The sequence below is a fragment of the Chenopodium quinoa genome, unplaced genomic scaffold (assembly GCF_001683475.1).
Source record: "Chenopodium quinoa cultivar QQ74 unplaced genomic scaffold, ASM168347v1, whole genome shotgun sequence".
Lineage (NCBI taxonomy): Eukaryota > Viridiplantae > Streptophyta > Magnoliopsida > Caryophyllales > Amaranthaceae > Chenopodium > Chenopodium quinoa.
Genome location: NW_018743014.1, coordinates 2,442,567 through 2,461,120, shown reverse-complemented (window position 1 = coordinate 2,461,120; position 18,554 = coordinate 2,442,567). Strand labels below are relative to the sequence as shown.

Below are 18,554 nucleotides of genomic sequence, written 5' to 3'. Positions count from 1 at the left end.
ACCACCGTGACTAAAGTGGTACAATTTTATCATCCATTTCGTAAATAATATACACCACCGTGACTAAACTGGTACATTTTATTTACGAAACTGTCACTGTGAGAAACAAAAACGTTTCTCACAGTGAGTAATGGGGCGCCCTCGTATGATAAACGTTACTCACTGTGTTATGTGGGATAATACCTGTTACGATTATTTCTTAAATGTTGTTTCAAATTTTTTTCCTTTATGCTATACAAATAATACTACCTCCGTTACTTTTTAGTTGCAACAACGGAATTTTTTATATCTCACGAATAAAAAGTAATGAAGATTCTAGTATATATTAGAAAACTGCCTCAATTCGTTGATTATTGTAATTAGATGAAGATGCGGACATTATCTCTAGACCAATAAAAAGGTGCCGCTGGTGAAGATGATGAGGATGATGATATGAGCATAGGAAATGATGATTCTGGAAATGATGATAATTAAGCATTCTGGCATTCTGCTTTTGTGTTTTAATTTATGTCAAGGAAAGCTGGAAAGACATTATGACTTTAATATATTTGACAATTATGATGTTAGTGATAGAATATAAAATATATTTTTGAATCTCAACCATCAGCTTAAACTTTTGGTTAAATTGGTCCTTTAACATGGTATCGGAGCCTTGTGATACAAAGATCATGAATTCAAATCTTGTGCATCAATTAGATTAGAGTGTTTATATGATACGCGTCATCATATGCGCAATTATGTATTACGCACCGGAGAATCCAGTTGGCTAAAAGTCAATGGTTGTGTTGTCCAAAGCTAGCCGATGATACATTAAAGACAAATTTATCACAAGAATGTCGAATGATAATGATGATGATCGAATTTATTACAAGCTAATTAAAATAGTTGAATCATGTAATAACAACCATTCTTAACTTCAAACATAAGAAGTAATTAATTAGAATCAGATGCATTAATAGCAATCTTCATGCCATTTTCACAATGACCAGGAGTAGTACAGATGAAGTAACTTTGACCTGGGTCCAATCGGATTTCGTCATGCCCAGTTTGGTACACTATTGATCCGCTTGGTGCTGTGCAACTATCGTATCCTTCCTTAGTTAAGACTGCCACATTGTGACGTTCCTTGAAGTAATTAAAAACTGCAGAATAACATTAGCTTTGTATAAAACTTGATAAATTAATAAACCTTAATTATTTCTTTCTTTTTATGTATGGTATATTAATATCATAATAAGACAAAAAACATAATCATATATATTCTATATTACCGATATTTTGATTTTTGTTTTTACACTTCTAAACACATATAATTTGAGAGAAATGTATATTACTTGTAGAAAAATTTAATCAATATTAGAACTTTAAACAGACACGAGAAAATTATCAATAATTTATTTATATAATTTGATGAATGATTAGTTGCGGATCCAGATATTAATTGGGTTCAAATCAATTTTATGGATTTGTATGGGGCTAACCGGCTAAGGTTTCACGTTTGATTAAAATGTTTCAAAACACAGAAATAGTAGACTAGATATATTGTAAAAATCTCTTACCGTTGGTGTTTGTTTTATGAGGCTCCACCACTGCTAATGATAAATATGCATAATTAATTTTTTTTTCAAATGAAATAAAAGAAAATGAAATGTGTTACAGTTTTCAAAGCGCGAATTTGATGATTAAATCACAATCAAAAGAAACTCATAAATAGAAGTGAAAGTAAAGAGAGAAAGAAATTAAACTAACTTAGGAGATCAGCATCTTTGAAAGACTTTCCATTAGGCCAATTCTCAACATTATAAGTCCATCCGGCTGTGTCACCTACTTTGTATTCAGCGGCAAAGATAGGCTTGGCAGCAAGAAGGTACAATAATATGCCAAGCAACACACCTAGTCTGGCACTACTACCACTTCCCTGAGCCATTTCAAACAAATCAAAAAAAAAATATATATATATATATATAATATATATATAGACCTTGATAGAGATTAGATAGATGAAAAATGGTTTTGAATAATAGTTTTTAGAAATCAAAAATTAATATTTATAGAGGAAATTTTCTCGTTGATTATGTTGTAAGAATTTATAACGAAATAAATTGTGGCTTTCATACTAGGTGGACACATTGATAATGTGCATGTGGTTGGATTAGGATCAAATTAATTTTAAGAAAAACTCATATCACAAAGGATATTGCTTCAAAAAAAATCACAGACGATACTATACAATTTTCTTTCAAATATGAAGGAAAAAAAAATCAAAGAGGATCTATATTCGAATAAAGTAACAATGCATGATCTGTGCACCTGAGTGCACTTGGTTAAATAAAAAAAAAAGGCTGAAAGAACATTTAGATGTTTGAAAAAGAACATGCAGGTTTTTGAAAAAGAACATGTTTGTGTTTAACAAAGAACAAGCATTATTAAAGAACATAAAGACATTACAAAAAGAACGTGATAAAAACTTTATTAAAATTTTATGAAAAATTACACATTAACTGAAAAAATATTTACCAAAGATATCATATCCCCAAAATTTGTTTTTTCTCTCTCCAAAAATTAACTTTCCATAATAATTTTAGTTTTCTCTCTCTAAAATATTTTCAACTAAGAAAAAACTAAGATTTCATTTTCAAATTAAATTTCAAAATTCAAAATAACATATGTTAAAAGAGCATAAAATATAAAGTAAAGAACATATAATTCATACCCGAACAACACACTGATCAAACTCAAAGAACATAAGATAATAAAAAATAATGATATATGATAATATAAAAAAGAATTTGTGCGTCACTCGTGACCTCAAAGAAAATATACGAGCCAAATTCAAAGAACATACTTTGTATTATTGAAACCCAAAAATGTTTTAAAAATGAAAAATGTCCATTAAGGATAATAATTTAAAACTAAAAGCAGTTTAAAGGGAATACTTCCCTATAATTTAGCCCAGATTTTTTATTTTTTTATTTTCCACTAATTTTTTTTTTATTTTTCACTAATTTAATGCTAATTAGTTATGCCACATCACCAAGTGCACCATGAGCATGGTGCACCCTGGTATATTATACAATTTTCAATAAAGTAGTTATATTGTTTGCTTTTATTTTCTTTGAAGAAAATATTTGTTAGATAGCTTATAATTTGGATACTTTTAAAGGATCATCTCAACCAAAAGGTTAATCTAGTAGTTGAGGCCCAAGAATATGTTTTATACTCTCCCCCTCACACAAGAGTCCTTTGGGGTTGAAATGTGGATGCAGCATGGGCCCTCCGCATACCCTACGCGAGATATTCCACTTGAAGTGGGGGTGGATGAGATTTGAACCCATAACTTTTGTGTCACACTAGCTCCAACACCATATTAAATTAATCTCAAAGTATTTAACTGTATTTCTCATTCTTCACATCGGTCACACACATATATTTATAATTAGGTATACTTGGTGAGCAATGCCAAATATTCCTACAATAATTCACAATCAGTGCGTCTTGTGTGCGGCTAACCACACTATGTGGCTACTTGTAAAAGAACAAAGTAACTTCTATAACACTGATCGATTAACCCCTTAATACTGACTGAGTAACCACTAAGTAATCCCTATAATACCATCGAAGTAACCCCGTAAAACTAAATGAGTAACACCTATAACACTAACGAAGTAACCCTTATGATGGATGGCCACATCGTGTGGCCAGCCACATATAAGACTTTGTGATCGGGAAAAGGTATAGAGTGACCAAAAAGATAATTTTGCAAAAAATTTTGAAGATATTGAATTATTTAAACAAATTATATACTTGCTTATACCAAATATTATTTGGACATCATAGAATATATTAAAGTTGATAAAAAAGTCTTTCTTTTTTGTAATAAATTAAAGGTCAAATTAGAAAATAACACCTGCTAAAGACCCCAATTTTGATAATAACACCTGTTGAAAAAAAAGTTTTATTATAACACCTACAAAAATCCCAAAATTTTGGTTTCACCACCCATTAACGGACTTTTGGATGGAAACCGTTAGTGGGGCCCGTCATGTATACGTGTCAGCTATGTATTGGTTTTAAAAAAAAAAGAAAATCTAAAAAAAAAATAAACCTAACCCCCTAACCCAGCCAACCCCACCACTGGCACCACCTGCCCCAGCCAAGCCAGCCGCCGGAACCCTCCTAACACCCAGCCAGCCCCAGAAACCTCCTCCCCTAACATCGACAACCCTTTCCCTAACGCCGGCACCGCCCGATATCCCCTCTCCTAACACCATCACCGCCCTAAACCCCCTCCCCTAACACCGACAACTCCCAAACCTCGTCCCTTAACACCGACATTCCCCAAAATAGTTAATTTCGTTCGCCTCCACCGCGAAATCGACAGATCTGGGGCTTCTAAGGTCGATTTCGGCCGGTTTGAAGGTGAGGGGTAATTCCAGGGGTGGTTTTCGGTGAGGGGGCGAAGGGGCTAGGTGATTTTCGGCGAGGGGGCGAAGGGACTAGGTGGTTTTCTCGGCGGGGCTGTGGTGGGTGGGGGTGTTTTTCGGGGAGAGGGAAGGGGAAGGGGATTTGTGGGGGGGGGCTAATGTCGGTGGGGGTGATGGCTGGTGATTCCGCCGGTGAAGGAAAGGTTTCCGGCGGCAGTGGGGGTCACCGGCGGTGGAGTGACGGCCGCCGGTGCTGGCTCTGGTGGCTGGGTTAGGGTTTAGGGGTTTTTCTTTTTCTTTTTTTTAATTTTACTTTTTATTTTTATTTATCTTTTTTTTAAACCAGTACCTTATTGATACGTGTACATGGCGGGCCCCACTCACGGTTTCCATCCAAAAGTCCGTTAGTGGGTTGTGAAACCAAAATTTTGGGATTTTTGTAGGTGTTATAATAAAACTTTTTTTTCAACAGGTGTTATTATCAAAATCGGGGTATTTAGCAGGTGTTATTTTCTAATTTGGCCTAAATTAAAACGAATAGCCAAATGAATATGAAAGATTATAATATTATATTATTAGTAAATGTTATACAGTACATATACAAGTATACAACCTATCAAAAAGTACTTACAATGTTTAGTCCCAACCATGCTCAACAAATGCATAAAATAATAACATTAATCATAATTTACATGAAATGACATGAGGTATACATAATACACCACCTCCCCTCCTTTTTCTCTATTCTCTCTATTGTCTATTCCTCCTTAAATAACCTTAATATTTTTGTTGTTCTAAGCTAGGACTGGGAATACCACCAAGCTTTTGGTTGATGGTTAGCCCTTAAATCTCTTGTTTTCCTTCTAGTTTTATATTATGCTCATAATATTTATTCTTTCTCTCTCTATTAGAGAGTTTTTCTTCCAATTTTGGGGTTATATCCATTCGTATATCAGGATTAATTTCTCTCTTTGTGAGAGTTATTTGAGGCTATGTATTTTAATTATGCAGGAAAAATTGTTTTTTTTTATGAGAATTTGTGCAATCTCATTAATGATGAAAGTTAATTCTACAATCAATTGCATGAAATATTGTTGTTCGATTTCAAAAATACATTAGATCGAAAAAAGACCCCCTCGTGAAAAGTTATTGTATCAAACAATGATGTATGTGAAAGAGGGTATATATTCGTCAATATGAGATCTAATATGAGATTTTGTAGTTTTGCCGCCCAATTAGAAGATTATTTGATCCAATTTCTATTTTATTTGCTAGTCTTGAATTATATTGTAGACATTGATGACTCTAATAGTCTAATCAATGAATTAGTTTGACTTTTCAAAAGAAAAATGACATAGGTATCATTAATGCCAATAATTCCTTCTCGTTCTTTTACAGTTCATCTACTTGTGGAGAAGCATGTTAGTTCTAATATAATGCATCAAACGCTAAATGAATTTTTATGTACCTTATATTTATGTGACGCCATATCATGCTCACACAACCAATTGATGGTATCCCATGTTCATACTAACTTCTTTTGGCTTGAATTGACAAACTTAAGCACTCTGGATAAGTATAGGGCTAAATGTTTGACCCTAAGCTAGACTAGGATTTTGTACACCCGGGTGTCTCATGAGCCTGACAAAAACGACACTGCCCAAAAATAAAACGCAGGCAACAAACAAATTAAAAAAAAAACGCGGAAAGAACATACGACTTTTAAACAAAGAACATTCAGCTGAAAAAGAACATGTAGATGTGAAACAAAGAACGCGAGTTTTTTTAGGTACATTCATTAAATTTTGGAAAGGAATCAACCAAATCCCACATTAATTGATACAATATTTTCAAAAAAATTAAGGTTCCAGAATAATTTTCTTTTTTCCAAAACTATTTTCTTCAAAATATTTCAAGATTTTATTTTAAAAATTCAAAATTCAAATTCGAAAATTCATTTTCATATTTAAAATTTCAGTTACCAATATTTTATTTGATTTTCTTTAGTTTAAAAAATCTCTACCAAAATCAATCATATTCTTTCAACAATTTTTTTTTATGTAAGTATTATAATATTCGTTATAATAATAATGTCATGTGTAAATCTTGTGATGATCTTTATATGTTTTTATAATGTTCTTTATTAGAAAATATGATGTACTTTATTTTTGTATGTAAAGTACAATTAATTATTAGCACTATTTTTCTTCCATATGTCCACTACTAATATTATGATCTCTATTAGATCTTTTGATAAAGTATTTTAAATGTCCATGTTTTCTAACTATAATTGTAATGTACATTTATTGTAACATAATATTCATTGCTTACTGTGAATATGTTCTTTAAATTTTTGTTTGGACCATCCTTGTTAAATTTAAATATTTAAATTTAAGTAGTGCTTATTACATAATATAATCATGTTCTTTATAAATGTTGTGGATGTTCTTTAATTTGGATCTGAAAATCAATCATCAATATATGATGTCCAAAAAGAATATTTCCATCAACCATTGTGATCCTGGAAAAAAAATGTACACAATTATTTAATGTTATTAACATAAAAAAAATATAAATTTAATAAATAATATTCAAGATGAATAGTTTAATAATTAAAAGAGATGTAAAAACTTTTTAAAATAATTGGTGCTATATCACTCAATATCCAAAAGAACATAAGAGTTAAAACAAACAAACGTGAACATAGAAGAATATATTATTCAAGTAAAAAGAACATAGTTCATATTATTGATACCCAAAGAACATTATACCTTAAAGAACATAATTTGTAATGTAAAGAACATATAGTTTAGATTCAAAGAACATATTAATTGGACTTAAAGAACATATTCCATTACAATTAACAAATTGAATGCGTGATAAATGAACATTCATCATAATCAAAAGAACATCATCTTCAACCTTTAAAAATTATACAAAAACAGTAAAAAAAACAAAAAAAAAACAAAAAACAAAAAACAAAAACAAAAAAAACAAAAACACAAAACACAAAACAAAAACAAATTCCTTTGATTATGAAATCCACAAATTATGAAATTTAATAATTTAAGAGAACATTATCATTAGCATCAACATTGTAATTATAATTATTAAATTTTAATACGAAAAAAACCTAAATATATATATATATATATATATATATATATATATATATATATATATATATATATATATATATATATATATATATTACCTTCACATTTGATTATGAAATCCTCAAATTCATCTTCATAATTAACCAAATCTTCATTCTCATACGTATTATCAACAAATCTATAATGGAATCATGTCGAATTTCTTACACCCCGCCATTAATTTTCTCTGCTAAAAATTTTCTCTCTCTTGGAATTCTCCCTGTATTTCAAAATTGTAATTGTGTCTCTCCAAAAATATCAAATCTATTTTGAAAACTATTAATATGGAGAATAAATAACAAATCCCTTAAATTAAGGAGGAATCATTTAAAAAAAAAAAAAAAACTAATTTGAAGAATGCCTTTATTTTTTACCGGGTGTACCGTGAGCATGATACACCCTTGGTGTACTATGCAAATTTCATAAATTAATAGTCTCTTCGTATTATTAACTTTTACTCACTTTTTGCTTTCATCCATTTTTCAAATTCTACTCACTTTTACTTTTTTCTGTTATAACAAATTTTCATTAAAATTATATCATCTACAATCCTGCTATGTCAGACCCAATTTTATATAAATATGTTAATTTCTATCTCTCTTCTAATGGTGGATCCAGTAGTATGGGTACAATGAGTTAAGATGAACCCATATTGAATCCGATAAAAATCTAGCAAGTTTTTTTTTATTGATTAAAGTACTATAAATACAACGCATTTCATTGTATAATGCTTTGAGCAGCCCAACGATTGCATCGCCTAATTTTGCACCAAGGGTCGCAGGTTTCGATTATGCCTGAACCTTTTTTATGTTAATTTGCTTTTAACTTTTACTTACCTTGTTGGCTTACTGCCCCAACCCCCAATACAACAAATTAAGCTTAAACTTTCAAGATTTCCAACAAAAATGTATAAGTTTAATTTAGGAAAAATAATTTTAAATTAGTAGTAATAATTAAAAAAAAAAAACTTTTAAGGACAAAAATAATAGAAAATTGTTGAAAATAAGTGTTAATCGGTAAAATAATATCATCAATAGTAAACTAGCGCAATAGGGTTCAAGTAAAGTTCATAATATGATCACGTCACATAAATGTGGGGTTCAGATTGTGGCTTTTGATTGCTCTTGGGCTGGTTCTTCACATTAATCACATATCCAATATCGAGATAGACCGACAAAAGTTAAAAACATTTCTTGGGCATAACACGGACCGGCATGATAAGCACATACGAAGTACGGAGTACATATTTTTTAACTTGGGGTAGCACTGAACCATTAAACCATGTAGTATGTCCAACTATATATATATATATATATATATATATATATATATATATATTATTGACAGACTTAACATTACTATTTCACTAGAGCTAAATGGCTAATATGTTTTCTATTAATAAATAAATAAATAAACCACGCTTCATAATATAGTCCAACTTCAATTCTTTCAAATAAATAAAAACAAAAAATCCAATAACTTATTACAATGATATAACAGATAATCAATAATCAAATTTTAAGAAATAGTACATCAAGAAATTCACAAAATAAAATCTTGTACTCTAATTTTCTTATTCGTGTGCTCAAAACCTTTGTATCAAGCTCGCCTTTCATCTTAAAAAAAATCAATTGTATTTTTTTACACTTGCCAAAGAATGAATAATTTTTGCTGTAACTAACTAACAAAAATCTCTCAATATTTTTCAGTATATTTTCCTCAGTATAATTAAGTATTTTTTCTGTCGTGTCCCTCAGTATAATTAACTAATCACACTAATGCTTTACGTTCTTCTAGTATTAATTTGATTATATTAGCAAGTGATTCACTTGCTAATTTAGGATTATTACGCGGTATAACCTTAATCACCTTTGTCTTCCGCTCATTGCTACAATTCTTTATAGGTTGTCCATTATCTACTGTTGTAGGTGTAGTAGGAAATAAAGGAAGTGCACCATTAGAAGTTTTGATCTTCTTATTAGGACTACTTTCTAAACTTTCGAGCTTTTCACTCTCATTCACTTCACCCAAATTTCTAGGACCATTACTTATAAATGAGCTCGAGTTTACATCGTAGAAGCTCATATGCTTAAATGTTGATGTGGAAGCGAGTGGACTAATAATAGACATACCATAAGGTGCAAAGTATGAGGGATCCATAGGACTAGGAGCAACACCGTGAACTCCAATTTGCGAGTTAAGATATTCCTCGTTCCCTAAGGTGGTAGTAGGGTTTGTAGGCCTAAGATCGTTGGAAAGAGTAGGAAAGAAACCTCCGGGAGGAGGAGGAGGATTCAGGTAGGGCTTGTACACGAGCCCTTCCGAAGGAGATATCACTGGAAGCAACCATTGGTTTCCAGGCGGCGGAAGACACCACATAGACAAATTAGTATTTGTCTGTTTACCAAAATTTGTAGCCAAGCTTGTTATGTCGGAGCTTAGGGAAGGAAGGGGTAGATTTTCGATTGCATTGTCGACAACACCTTTGATCTTCGATACTTCATTTTTCGATTTTTCATGCCATGATGGTGCCTCTTGAATAGATTTGGGTAATAATTTCTTCATAGTAGGTTCAACAAGTGAATTACCCAAGGATAAGGGCTCTTTCTTCTGCAAATTTCCGCAACTAGCCAACATCTTTTGCACCTGTTGAATACTTGAATTATAAGATGAATTATATATGACATAATAATCTTCTTCATGAGATAACATATATAAGAATTGAACACATAAAATATAATCACTATGACCTAAGCTAGATTACCTTTACAATCCTATGCAATTCGAAAACTTGCTTGGAGAAAATTCTTTGTTGACTACAAAAGTAAAAGAATGAACACAATATCAGCGCGATTCTAATTAAATAAATTGACAAGTATCTACCATCAATATTCAATAACATATTAGAATAAATTCATCTTTCCTCAATATTTAGCTACACCTTTTTTTTTTCTCCAATTGGCCCAAACTTTTTTATCTTACTAAGATAAATTATTTATTTCAAGATATTTATTAGAATTTTGTCTTGTTGGCATGTTGTACTATCTAATTTCTAGTTAATTATTACAAGACTTGTAGTAATTTGATTTATAAGTGCAAAACATTCAAAATGCCACCTTTAAACCCTATTATTGAAATTATTGCATCCTTAAGTCCAGTAATCGTGGTAATAGAATTATTGAAATATGATAATCTAGATTATCCACCAAAAGTTAGAATAATCTAGCATTAATAGAGTAGGAAAAGATCGTTTATAATAAAATAATAGAAAATTCTAGTTAAATATGCTAGAAAAATCTAGAACAAGCTACGTTTATGATTTGCTAGAGCAAAAAATCGACATATACTTCCTCCACTATAAATACATGTATTGTGTTAGTATAATGCAATGCAAGGTAAGAAAAACAATATCAAATAATAAAGGTCAACTTTCTATTACATTGCACTCTCTTGTTCCTCCAAATTATAACCATCATTGATCATTCAACAAACTATTTTGATCACAAATACTTCTAAAAACCCACCAACTTTATCAAAAGTAATTTTTAAATATATAAATAAATCAATGCCTAAAAATTGTTTCAAATCATTATTATTTTGAAGGGTGCATCATAAATGTATTATATTTTGAGGGAAGAAACAAATGGTATTTATGAAAAAATGAAAATAGGTGGTTGATTGTAATAATTAATTTGCTTTTTAAAAAAATAATAGTGTGGAAAATTATAGTATTTGAAACATCCTAATAACAACCAATGCAAAATATAATCTAATAAACGAGAAGTTTGATGCAATATTTTAAAAATGAAAGGAATGTAAACTTACTCAATAATTTCTTTCCTTGCTTTCCAAAAATGATTTTGACCTATCATCTCTACAACAAGATTCGGGGATATGACTCCATGCGACGCACATTCCTTTAATGAAGTGTGTGAATAATCACCATGTTCAAAATCGACCATACCAGTCCTATTTTGCTTTTCTTCGCATTTATTACCATCTCCAACACTAAGAGTTTGACGATGAGCATCTGTAAAGGGAGATTCATTACATGATTCACTTCTTAATATTGAAGTATTGTTAGCTATTGTGGTTCGTGGCTCTTCAATAGTTACACCCATGTACACTTTATCTACTTCATTGGATATCATACCCACATGATCTCGATCTTTGTTGATGTCGATTTGATCTAACTCACTATCTTTGTTTGGAAAATTTGAGACAGCAGACTTATGATCTGATGGCTCAATTTTTTCTTCTTTGATCAAAGGCATTAAAGAAATTTTTGGTAATAGTGTATGATCACTAATTTGTGAAATTTGATGATCTAATTTTCCATCATGCTCATCGTTGCCTTGAGGGAAACTAAGTAGTGTCTTACTGTTTTTGTGTCCTACCTCAACCACCTTCAAGTCATCTTTATTTGAATATGTATTTACCTTCTTTGCACTAGTTGTTTGTAGCTCTAAGGAACAGCTCACATCAACCAAATTTTTGTCCTTTGAACCAGATTGAGTTTTACTGGAACTTAAACTCAATTGTGGATGGACAATGGATGGTAATCTAAGATTAGACTCAACATTATGTACACAAGGCCATTTCGATTGTGAAGGGTTGTTTGGCTCAAGAAACGTAATGGGTACTTTCGACAATTGACAATCTTCAACCATTGATCTCTTAAGGGGATTTCCATTTGTATTGCCTGAAATTCTTTCATAAGGACGTGAATTTTGCTTTCCAATTGAGTGATTTGCGGCATGAGATTTTTTTCCTACAGAAAACAATTCTCTTTCGGCACCAATAACCTATAATCCATCAAATAAAAAATGATGTGTTACACCATTAAATTTACTATCAGTTAGAAAGGTTAGGTCAATGAAGTATCATAATGATATAATAATACATATAATCTTACTTGATACATCCTATTGATTTATAAGGTCATGTATGTCTATGGACAAATAAACATACCATTCATTGAAAATCAAATACTACCTCCGTTAAATGTTATGTGCAACTTTGGAATATTTTATGTCTCACAAATAATACCCTAAAGTTGCACATAATATTTAACGGAGGTATTATAATGTATAACTTATGCAAATTAATTAACATGTGTTACTTCGAAATTCAATTTTAAAATAAGTAAAATAGAACATGCTATATATTATAAAAAAGTCTCGACACATAAATTATAGTAGTATAGTTACTCAAATAATACAACAATTACTAAAATCGAATTCACAATAATGATAAAACTAAATTAACTCACTTGGCTTGAAGACAACATATTCGCTAGCATCCGGCCATGAACAGGCGGAGGAGGTAATGTCGTCGATGCTGGTGTATTGCTAAACCTTTGAGAAGGAATCGATAGTTGTTCGTAAAGAGCCATTTTGTTTCTAGGAGGTGCCCTCGGCCCTAATCTTTTGGTATCATCTACATGAATCCTAGGAAACAGAGGTCCTGTGATCTTACCCTCGGGTTTTCCTCTTATTAGCCTTTCCGTTTCCATTAAACTTGTTATTGAACAACTTACTTTCAAAACTCGCCTCTTCAAACAATCGCCTCACTCGAAGTAGAGTGAGGAAAAAAAATTACAAATCTTTAGCTTTGTATATCAACTTTTACCAATGTTAACCTCGATCTCAACTTAATTATTAGACACAGTGTTATGGGAATTTCTTACAACGATCACGAAAATGGCACCTTTCAATCCTAAAAATAAGAGTCTTCTGTACGAAAAAGCAATTTTGTAAAAGACAAATAAATGTCTAACAAAACCAAAAGCCAAATTCAATCAATATCCCAGAAATCTTGTGTATTTCAACAATACTCTATAACACTTCAATAAACAATCAACTAGAATAAGTTACCAAATTTTAAAATGTAAATGTAGATTTAAAAAAATGATTGAGATCGAGACAAAAAAGAAAAAATTAACTAGGAAAAATTTAGTTTGAGATAATAACAATAATAATAAAAAGAAACAAGTTATATATTTTTATTATCAAAGGATAGTGAAAGTGTAAGGATTGTAAGACCCAAGTGGAGAGACTAATACAGTTTTCTCACTATAGTTTAGGCTTAAAATTAGTTTAGGGAAGAAAATTTCTAACTGTATGAGAAATTGTGTGGTGAATTATGTATTAGTTAGTTGTAATTTTTACCTATTTTAATAACAGAAAATCATGTAAGTTTAAGATCCCGTTTATTGTGTGGCTTTACTAATTTACTTCATTCTCAAGTTTTATAATGATACGTATAACGGTTGTACCACTTGCATGAACAAAAATATTATATTTCGCAATTAATTTTTCTTTGAAATTATTTAAGATTTAATTTGTTGCCAATCCTTTTTTATAGGGACCGAGATTTAGGCCTATGTTATTGTCAAAAAAGGGTTTTAATTTTTATGTGAGTATTATTTGATTCAAGTATGATTTATAAGAAATAAACCACTAAGATTTAGGAGTTATTATTGTTCATGTTTGTTAAAAGTACCCAGGCCTTATAACAAAAGGTTTGACTCCGAAGAAAATGGTTCTTAGTTTTTTTTGTTCTTCCGTACCATCAAATACTTAAAATAACCTATATTTTTGTTTTATATTTCTTAAATATTGCATGTTTAAACGGAGATTTATAATTGATTTTTATTTAATTTTTTTATTTTATATGAAAAATCATTTGTGTTAATTGTGTAACGAGATTAAATTAATTGGTGCCATATAATGTACTAAGGTTCCATTACAAAATATTAAAAATATACTATATATTGAATATTTTTAGCGAAATGAGATCAAAAGGTTTCAAATGTGTAAGATGTCTCATTTTTTGTCTCGTACAGAAAATACTTAATTTATGAAATAAAAAAAATTATGCAATTAACTAGTTCAAAAGATATGAACATCCATATTAAAAAAATTGTGCATGCATCCTTCTTACCCTTCTCGCCATAATGTCATCTTTATCAATAGTGCTCCCTGCATTCATAATTATCGCAACATTTTGACTTTTTCACTATTTATATGCTTACTTTAACCATACTTTTTGCCAATATATAAAAATATATGTAGCCATTTTAATATTTTAGATTAGTCATTATGTATATTTACATCACATTAAAATTTTATAATTCTTAATAATATGTAATTACAAATATTAATGGTCAAAGTTGAGCATTGAGATGTGTGTCAGTGAAACTGTTGCGATTATTATGAAATGGAGGGTGTATTCTTCTCAGTTATTCTCATTTTTACTCACTTTTCATATTCATTTGTTTTTCTAGAGATATACCCTTATTTAAATTTTTTTACTAAATGGAAATCTTTTATTTAGTTAACTAGATGATCCCCGAGCGAATGCTCGAAATTTTAGGTTATTTGCAAGTGAAAAAAAAAAATTAAACAATGCGAGAGAATTAAGTAATACGGTGTAGATAAAATAAAAAATCAAGAAAAAAAATTATACACCGATAGCAATCCACACAAATATGATATTAGTCATTAGAGATGAAAAAACAAAGAAAATTGATAGGCCTTCGTCGAGCCTACCAAATATAAAAACCTAACTTGGTCTCTCTAATGGGTAGAAAGGGCAAGCAAGGGTCGATCCCACAAGGACTAAGGGGAGCACTAAGTGAAGTCTTTTTTTGGGTTATGAGTTATAAAGAAAAACAACAAACGATAATAAAAAGGATCTTGGGAAGGTATCCACCAATCAAGTCATTCACAAATTACAAACATACAAGCTAGACATAGCAATTTAGGGATAAATTAGGGGAAGTCATCTAAGGCACCCAACTACTCTCTCGAGCTAGAGGGATTACTTGAGTCATGCATACAACCTACTCTCGTGGTTACAAAGCATAGATACAAGTTTTAAAGAATAATCAAGATGACATAAACGTTCCCTAGACTAGAATTTCCTATTCACATGGCATTTTAAGTCAATTAAGAATAAGGGAGCTGATAACTCAATTTCATCACTCGATCCTTGGTTGAGAAAGCTTAGATAAATAGTACTAGAAATGGCCACTAACAATGAAACCACTTAAGCTCAACTAATTAATTAACACCCCACATTAGCTAAATCAACACATGCAAACAAATATTTCTGTCAGATAATATAAAACTCCTTAATCAGAGTGATTTCCACTAATCAATATTTATAGGGTTATATTGAAAGTCCTAATCATATTAGGTAACTAACAAGATATGTAAAGATATCATAAAGATATTCTCATACAAAATATATCCTAAACCTAAGAGGAGAATATTCTACATTTATTCTCTATGAGATATTCTCTATCACATCTCTGCAGTCAGAGCGGGAGAAATTCGTATGCTCAGACTGGATCTAAATCCTGCATCGAACAGAGAAGGATATTATGGTAACCCATGATCAAAAGGAAAAGCAACAATAATGTGTCGATGATGACGAGAAGAAGCAACAACCATAATCTATGTAGAAGAGAGAAAACCGCTCCTAGGTTTGAGGATAGAGAGAAGAGCCGTGCGCAAGCTGTTACAGATCTGGAGAAGAAGAAGGTATCGACCAACATTGAGGAGAAGACACTGCTATAGGATATCATCATTGAAGAAAAGAAAATAAAGGTGTTGTACCGATGCGTTTATAAGCCTTTTGGCTGACAGTGTTGTTGCTAGACTGTTGTGGCACGCCAAAGGCGGCTGCACACGGCTAGAAGAAGGTCCATCTCTTGAAATATGTTATAGTGTTGTGTTGCCATAACGGAAAACAACATTAAATTTAAGAGAACAACTAATAATGTCACGCAAATCCAAAATAATAGAGAAACTCGACAACATGATGAAGAAGAGGACTATATAACGGACAAGACAGAAGTCCGCAAGGCCATGTTGGGAGATTGTGAAAATTATGGTACATCACTAAGTGGATAGTGTGATCCACATATAGACTCTAAGAAAAAACTTTGAGAAAGGAAAAAAAAATATTTATGTGTTTGCGAAAGCGTAAAAAATTGTGTATATCCCACCTGTGGGTTTAATTATCTAACCCACTGCCAGGGTGAAAATTTTCGTATATGATTCCAAAATCTTACCTAAGCTCTAATACCATGTCAAATAATATAAAACTCCTTAATTAGAGTGATTTTCACTTATCTATACTTATAGGGTTATATTGAGAGCCCTCATATTAGGTAACTAACAAGATATGTAAGAATATCATATATAAAGATATTCTCATACAAAATATATCCTAAACCCAGGAGGACAATATTCTATAGATATTCTCTATCAAATTCATCAATGGTTTCAACCATCCCAAGTAAAAGAAATACTCACAAATCATAATAAATTGCAAAACTAAAGGAATTAGCAATAATTATAACATGGATTTAAACACTATTCTAACATAAACAAGTAATTAAGAAATAAGGATGAAAATATAAAAAAATAAGTAAATAAAGTAACAAATAGGAGAGAGTAAGAAATTCCCATTGATATTACAAGGAGAATTCAAATCTCCAAGTCTCCTTCCTTCAATTCTTCATATTCCAAGCTTTCAACATGTTTCTCTCACTTTCTCTCTCTAGAAAACGAGAGTTTCTCTCTCTATAAATTCTAGCTAAAAACTACGGAAAAATTCTCTCCCCTTAAAACTAAGCGTAGGAGTCTATTTATATCACCCTTCAATTACATAGAAAGCACCAAAAAAACAAAAAAAAAATCGCAAGAAAGCAGAGGTGTGGCCTCTCCAAGGGACTAGAAAGGTCTCGCCACCTTAAACAGGTGATGGGGAGAATTTTTAGCAGTAGAGAGGTGTGGCCTCTCCAAAGGAAGGTCACGGCCACATCAAGAGGAGCGGCCTCTCCAAAAGACAGATGCGGCTGCGCCTCGCGCGTCAGCACTTCATCAAAATCTTCAAACTATCATAACTTCTTCATTACTCGTCGAAAAAAGTCATGTGACCATTTATTGGAAAGATCTAAAGCTGAAATTTAATATCAAATTTAAATCACCTTAAAATGTTGAGTAGAAAAAAAATTATGGTCAATTGAAGTTGACCTTTGCGCATAAGTCCTTCTTAAACTCTTTCAAATGCACTTATAAGACATTCTTTCATGTATCTTTCATATCTCCGTCAACCCGTGCTTGCCTCTTTCCTTATCCTTACGTCCTCAATCAATCCATAGACTTCATGGGTGCCAAAATGTGCTAAAATGCATCAAAAATACAAACAAAACCCGTGAAGCATGCAGGACAAAAAAATTGCATTAATATAGAGTAAATAATGAATTATGATGTCGATTTATCATGAAAACAAGGTTTAAAACTACCCTAAATCATACCAAATAACAAGTTATCAAAAATCTCCATGGTGACCTTGAATTATTAAAGAAGCATAATTTGAAATTAATTTCCCTTAGACAATGAATATTTTGTCCACCGACCACCATATTAAACCCATAATACTTATCCGTAGAAATCAACTGCAAAAAGTGATATAGATTACCTTTTAATTTATTTTTTGGGTAAAACTATATGCTTCATTCACTTCTCTCTTTTACGCTTGGCCAAGGAGAACGATAGAAAAAAAATCCCAATTTGTATACTGCTTCACTCACCTCAACTAAAATTAAAAATCCTATATCAAGAGAAATCTTACCCATGTTCATAGAATTATACAACAATATCTCACCAACAAAATCTAAAAATCAACTATTCAACAAAACAATTATAGAAGTTATCTAATTGATGAGAAAAATTTGAAAAGAAAGGTGAAGTCATGTCAATTTTCTATCAAGAGAAAGAAAAGAAGCGTTTCTACTCCTTAACTTTGAAGAGCAACAATGATAATAAGAAAATTGGTGAGATTAAATTCGGAGAGAAAGAGAAAAATTAACTTTCAACAAAACAACAAATAAGAGAATATAAAATTAAAGAGTTTATTGGAAATTAAGTTTTTTTTTTTTTTTTTGTGATGAAAGTGT

The 18,554-nt window shown here is 31.0% G+C and overlaps 2 protein-coding genes across 2 annotated transcripts; both read right to left on the bottom strand.

Annotated features, from left to right (window-relative positions):
- Positions 1-933: 933 nt before the first annotated feature.
- On the bottom strand, positions 934-1,927 carry LOC110729801 (basic blue protein-like). The gene is made up of 2 exons (XM_021909578.1): positions 1,750-1,927; positions 934-1,142 (listed from the first exon to the last, which is right to left on the bottom strand). Exons 1-2 carry the CDS (start codon positions 1,925-1,927, stop codon positions 934-936), a joined length of 387 nt encoding a protein of 128 aa, XP_021765270.1.
- Positions 1,928-9,349: 7,422 nt separating this feature from the next.
- LOC110729800 (protein HEADING DATE 3B-like) lies at positions 9,350-13,094 on the bottom strand. The gene is made up of 4 exons (XM_021909577.1): positions 12,852-13,094; positions 11,405-12,384; positions 10,344-10,395; positions 9,350-10,225 (listed from the first exon to the last, which is right to left on the bottom strand). The coding sequence occupies exons 1-4, from the start codon at positions 13,092-13,094 to the stop codon at positions 9,350-9,352; spliced, it is 2,151 nt and encodes a 716-aa protein (XP_021765269.1).
- Between the last annotated feature and the right edge of the window lie 5,460 nt (positions 13,095-18,554).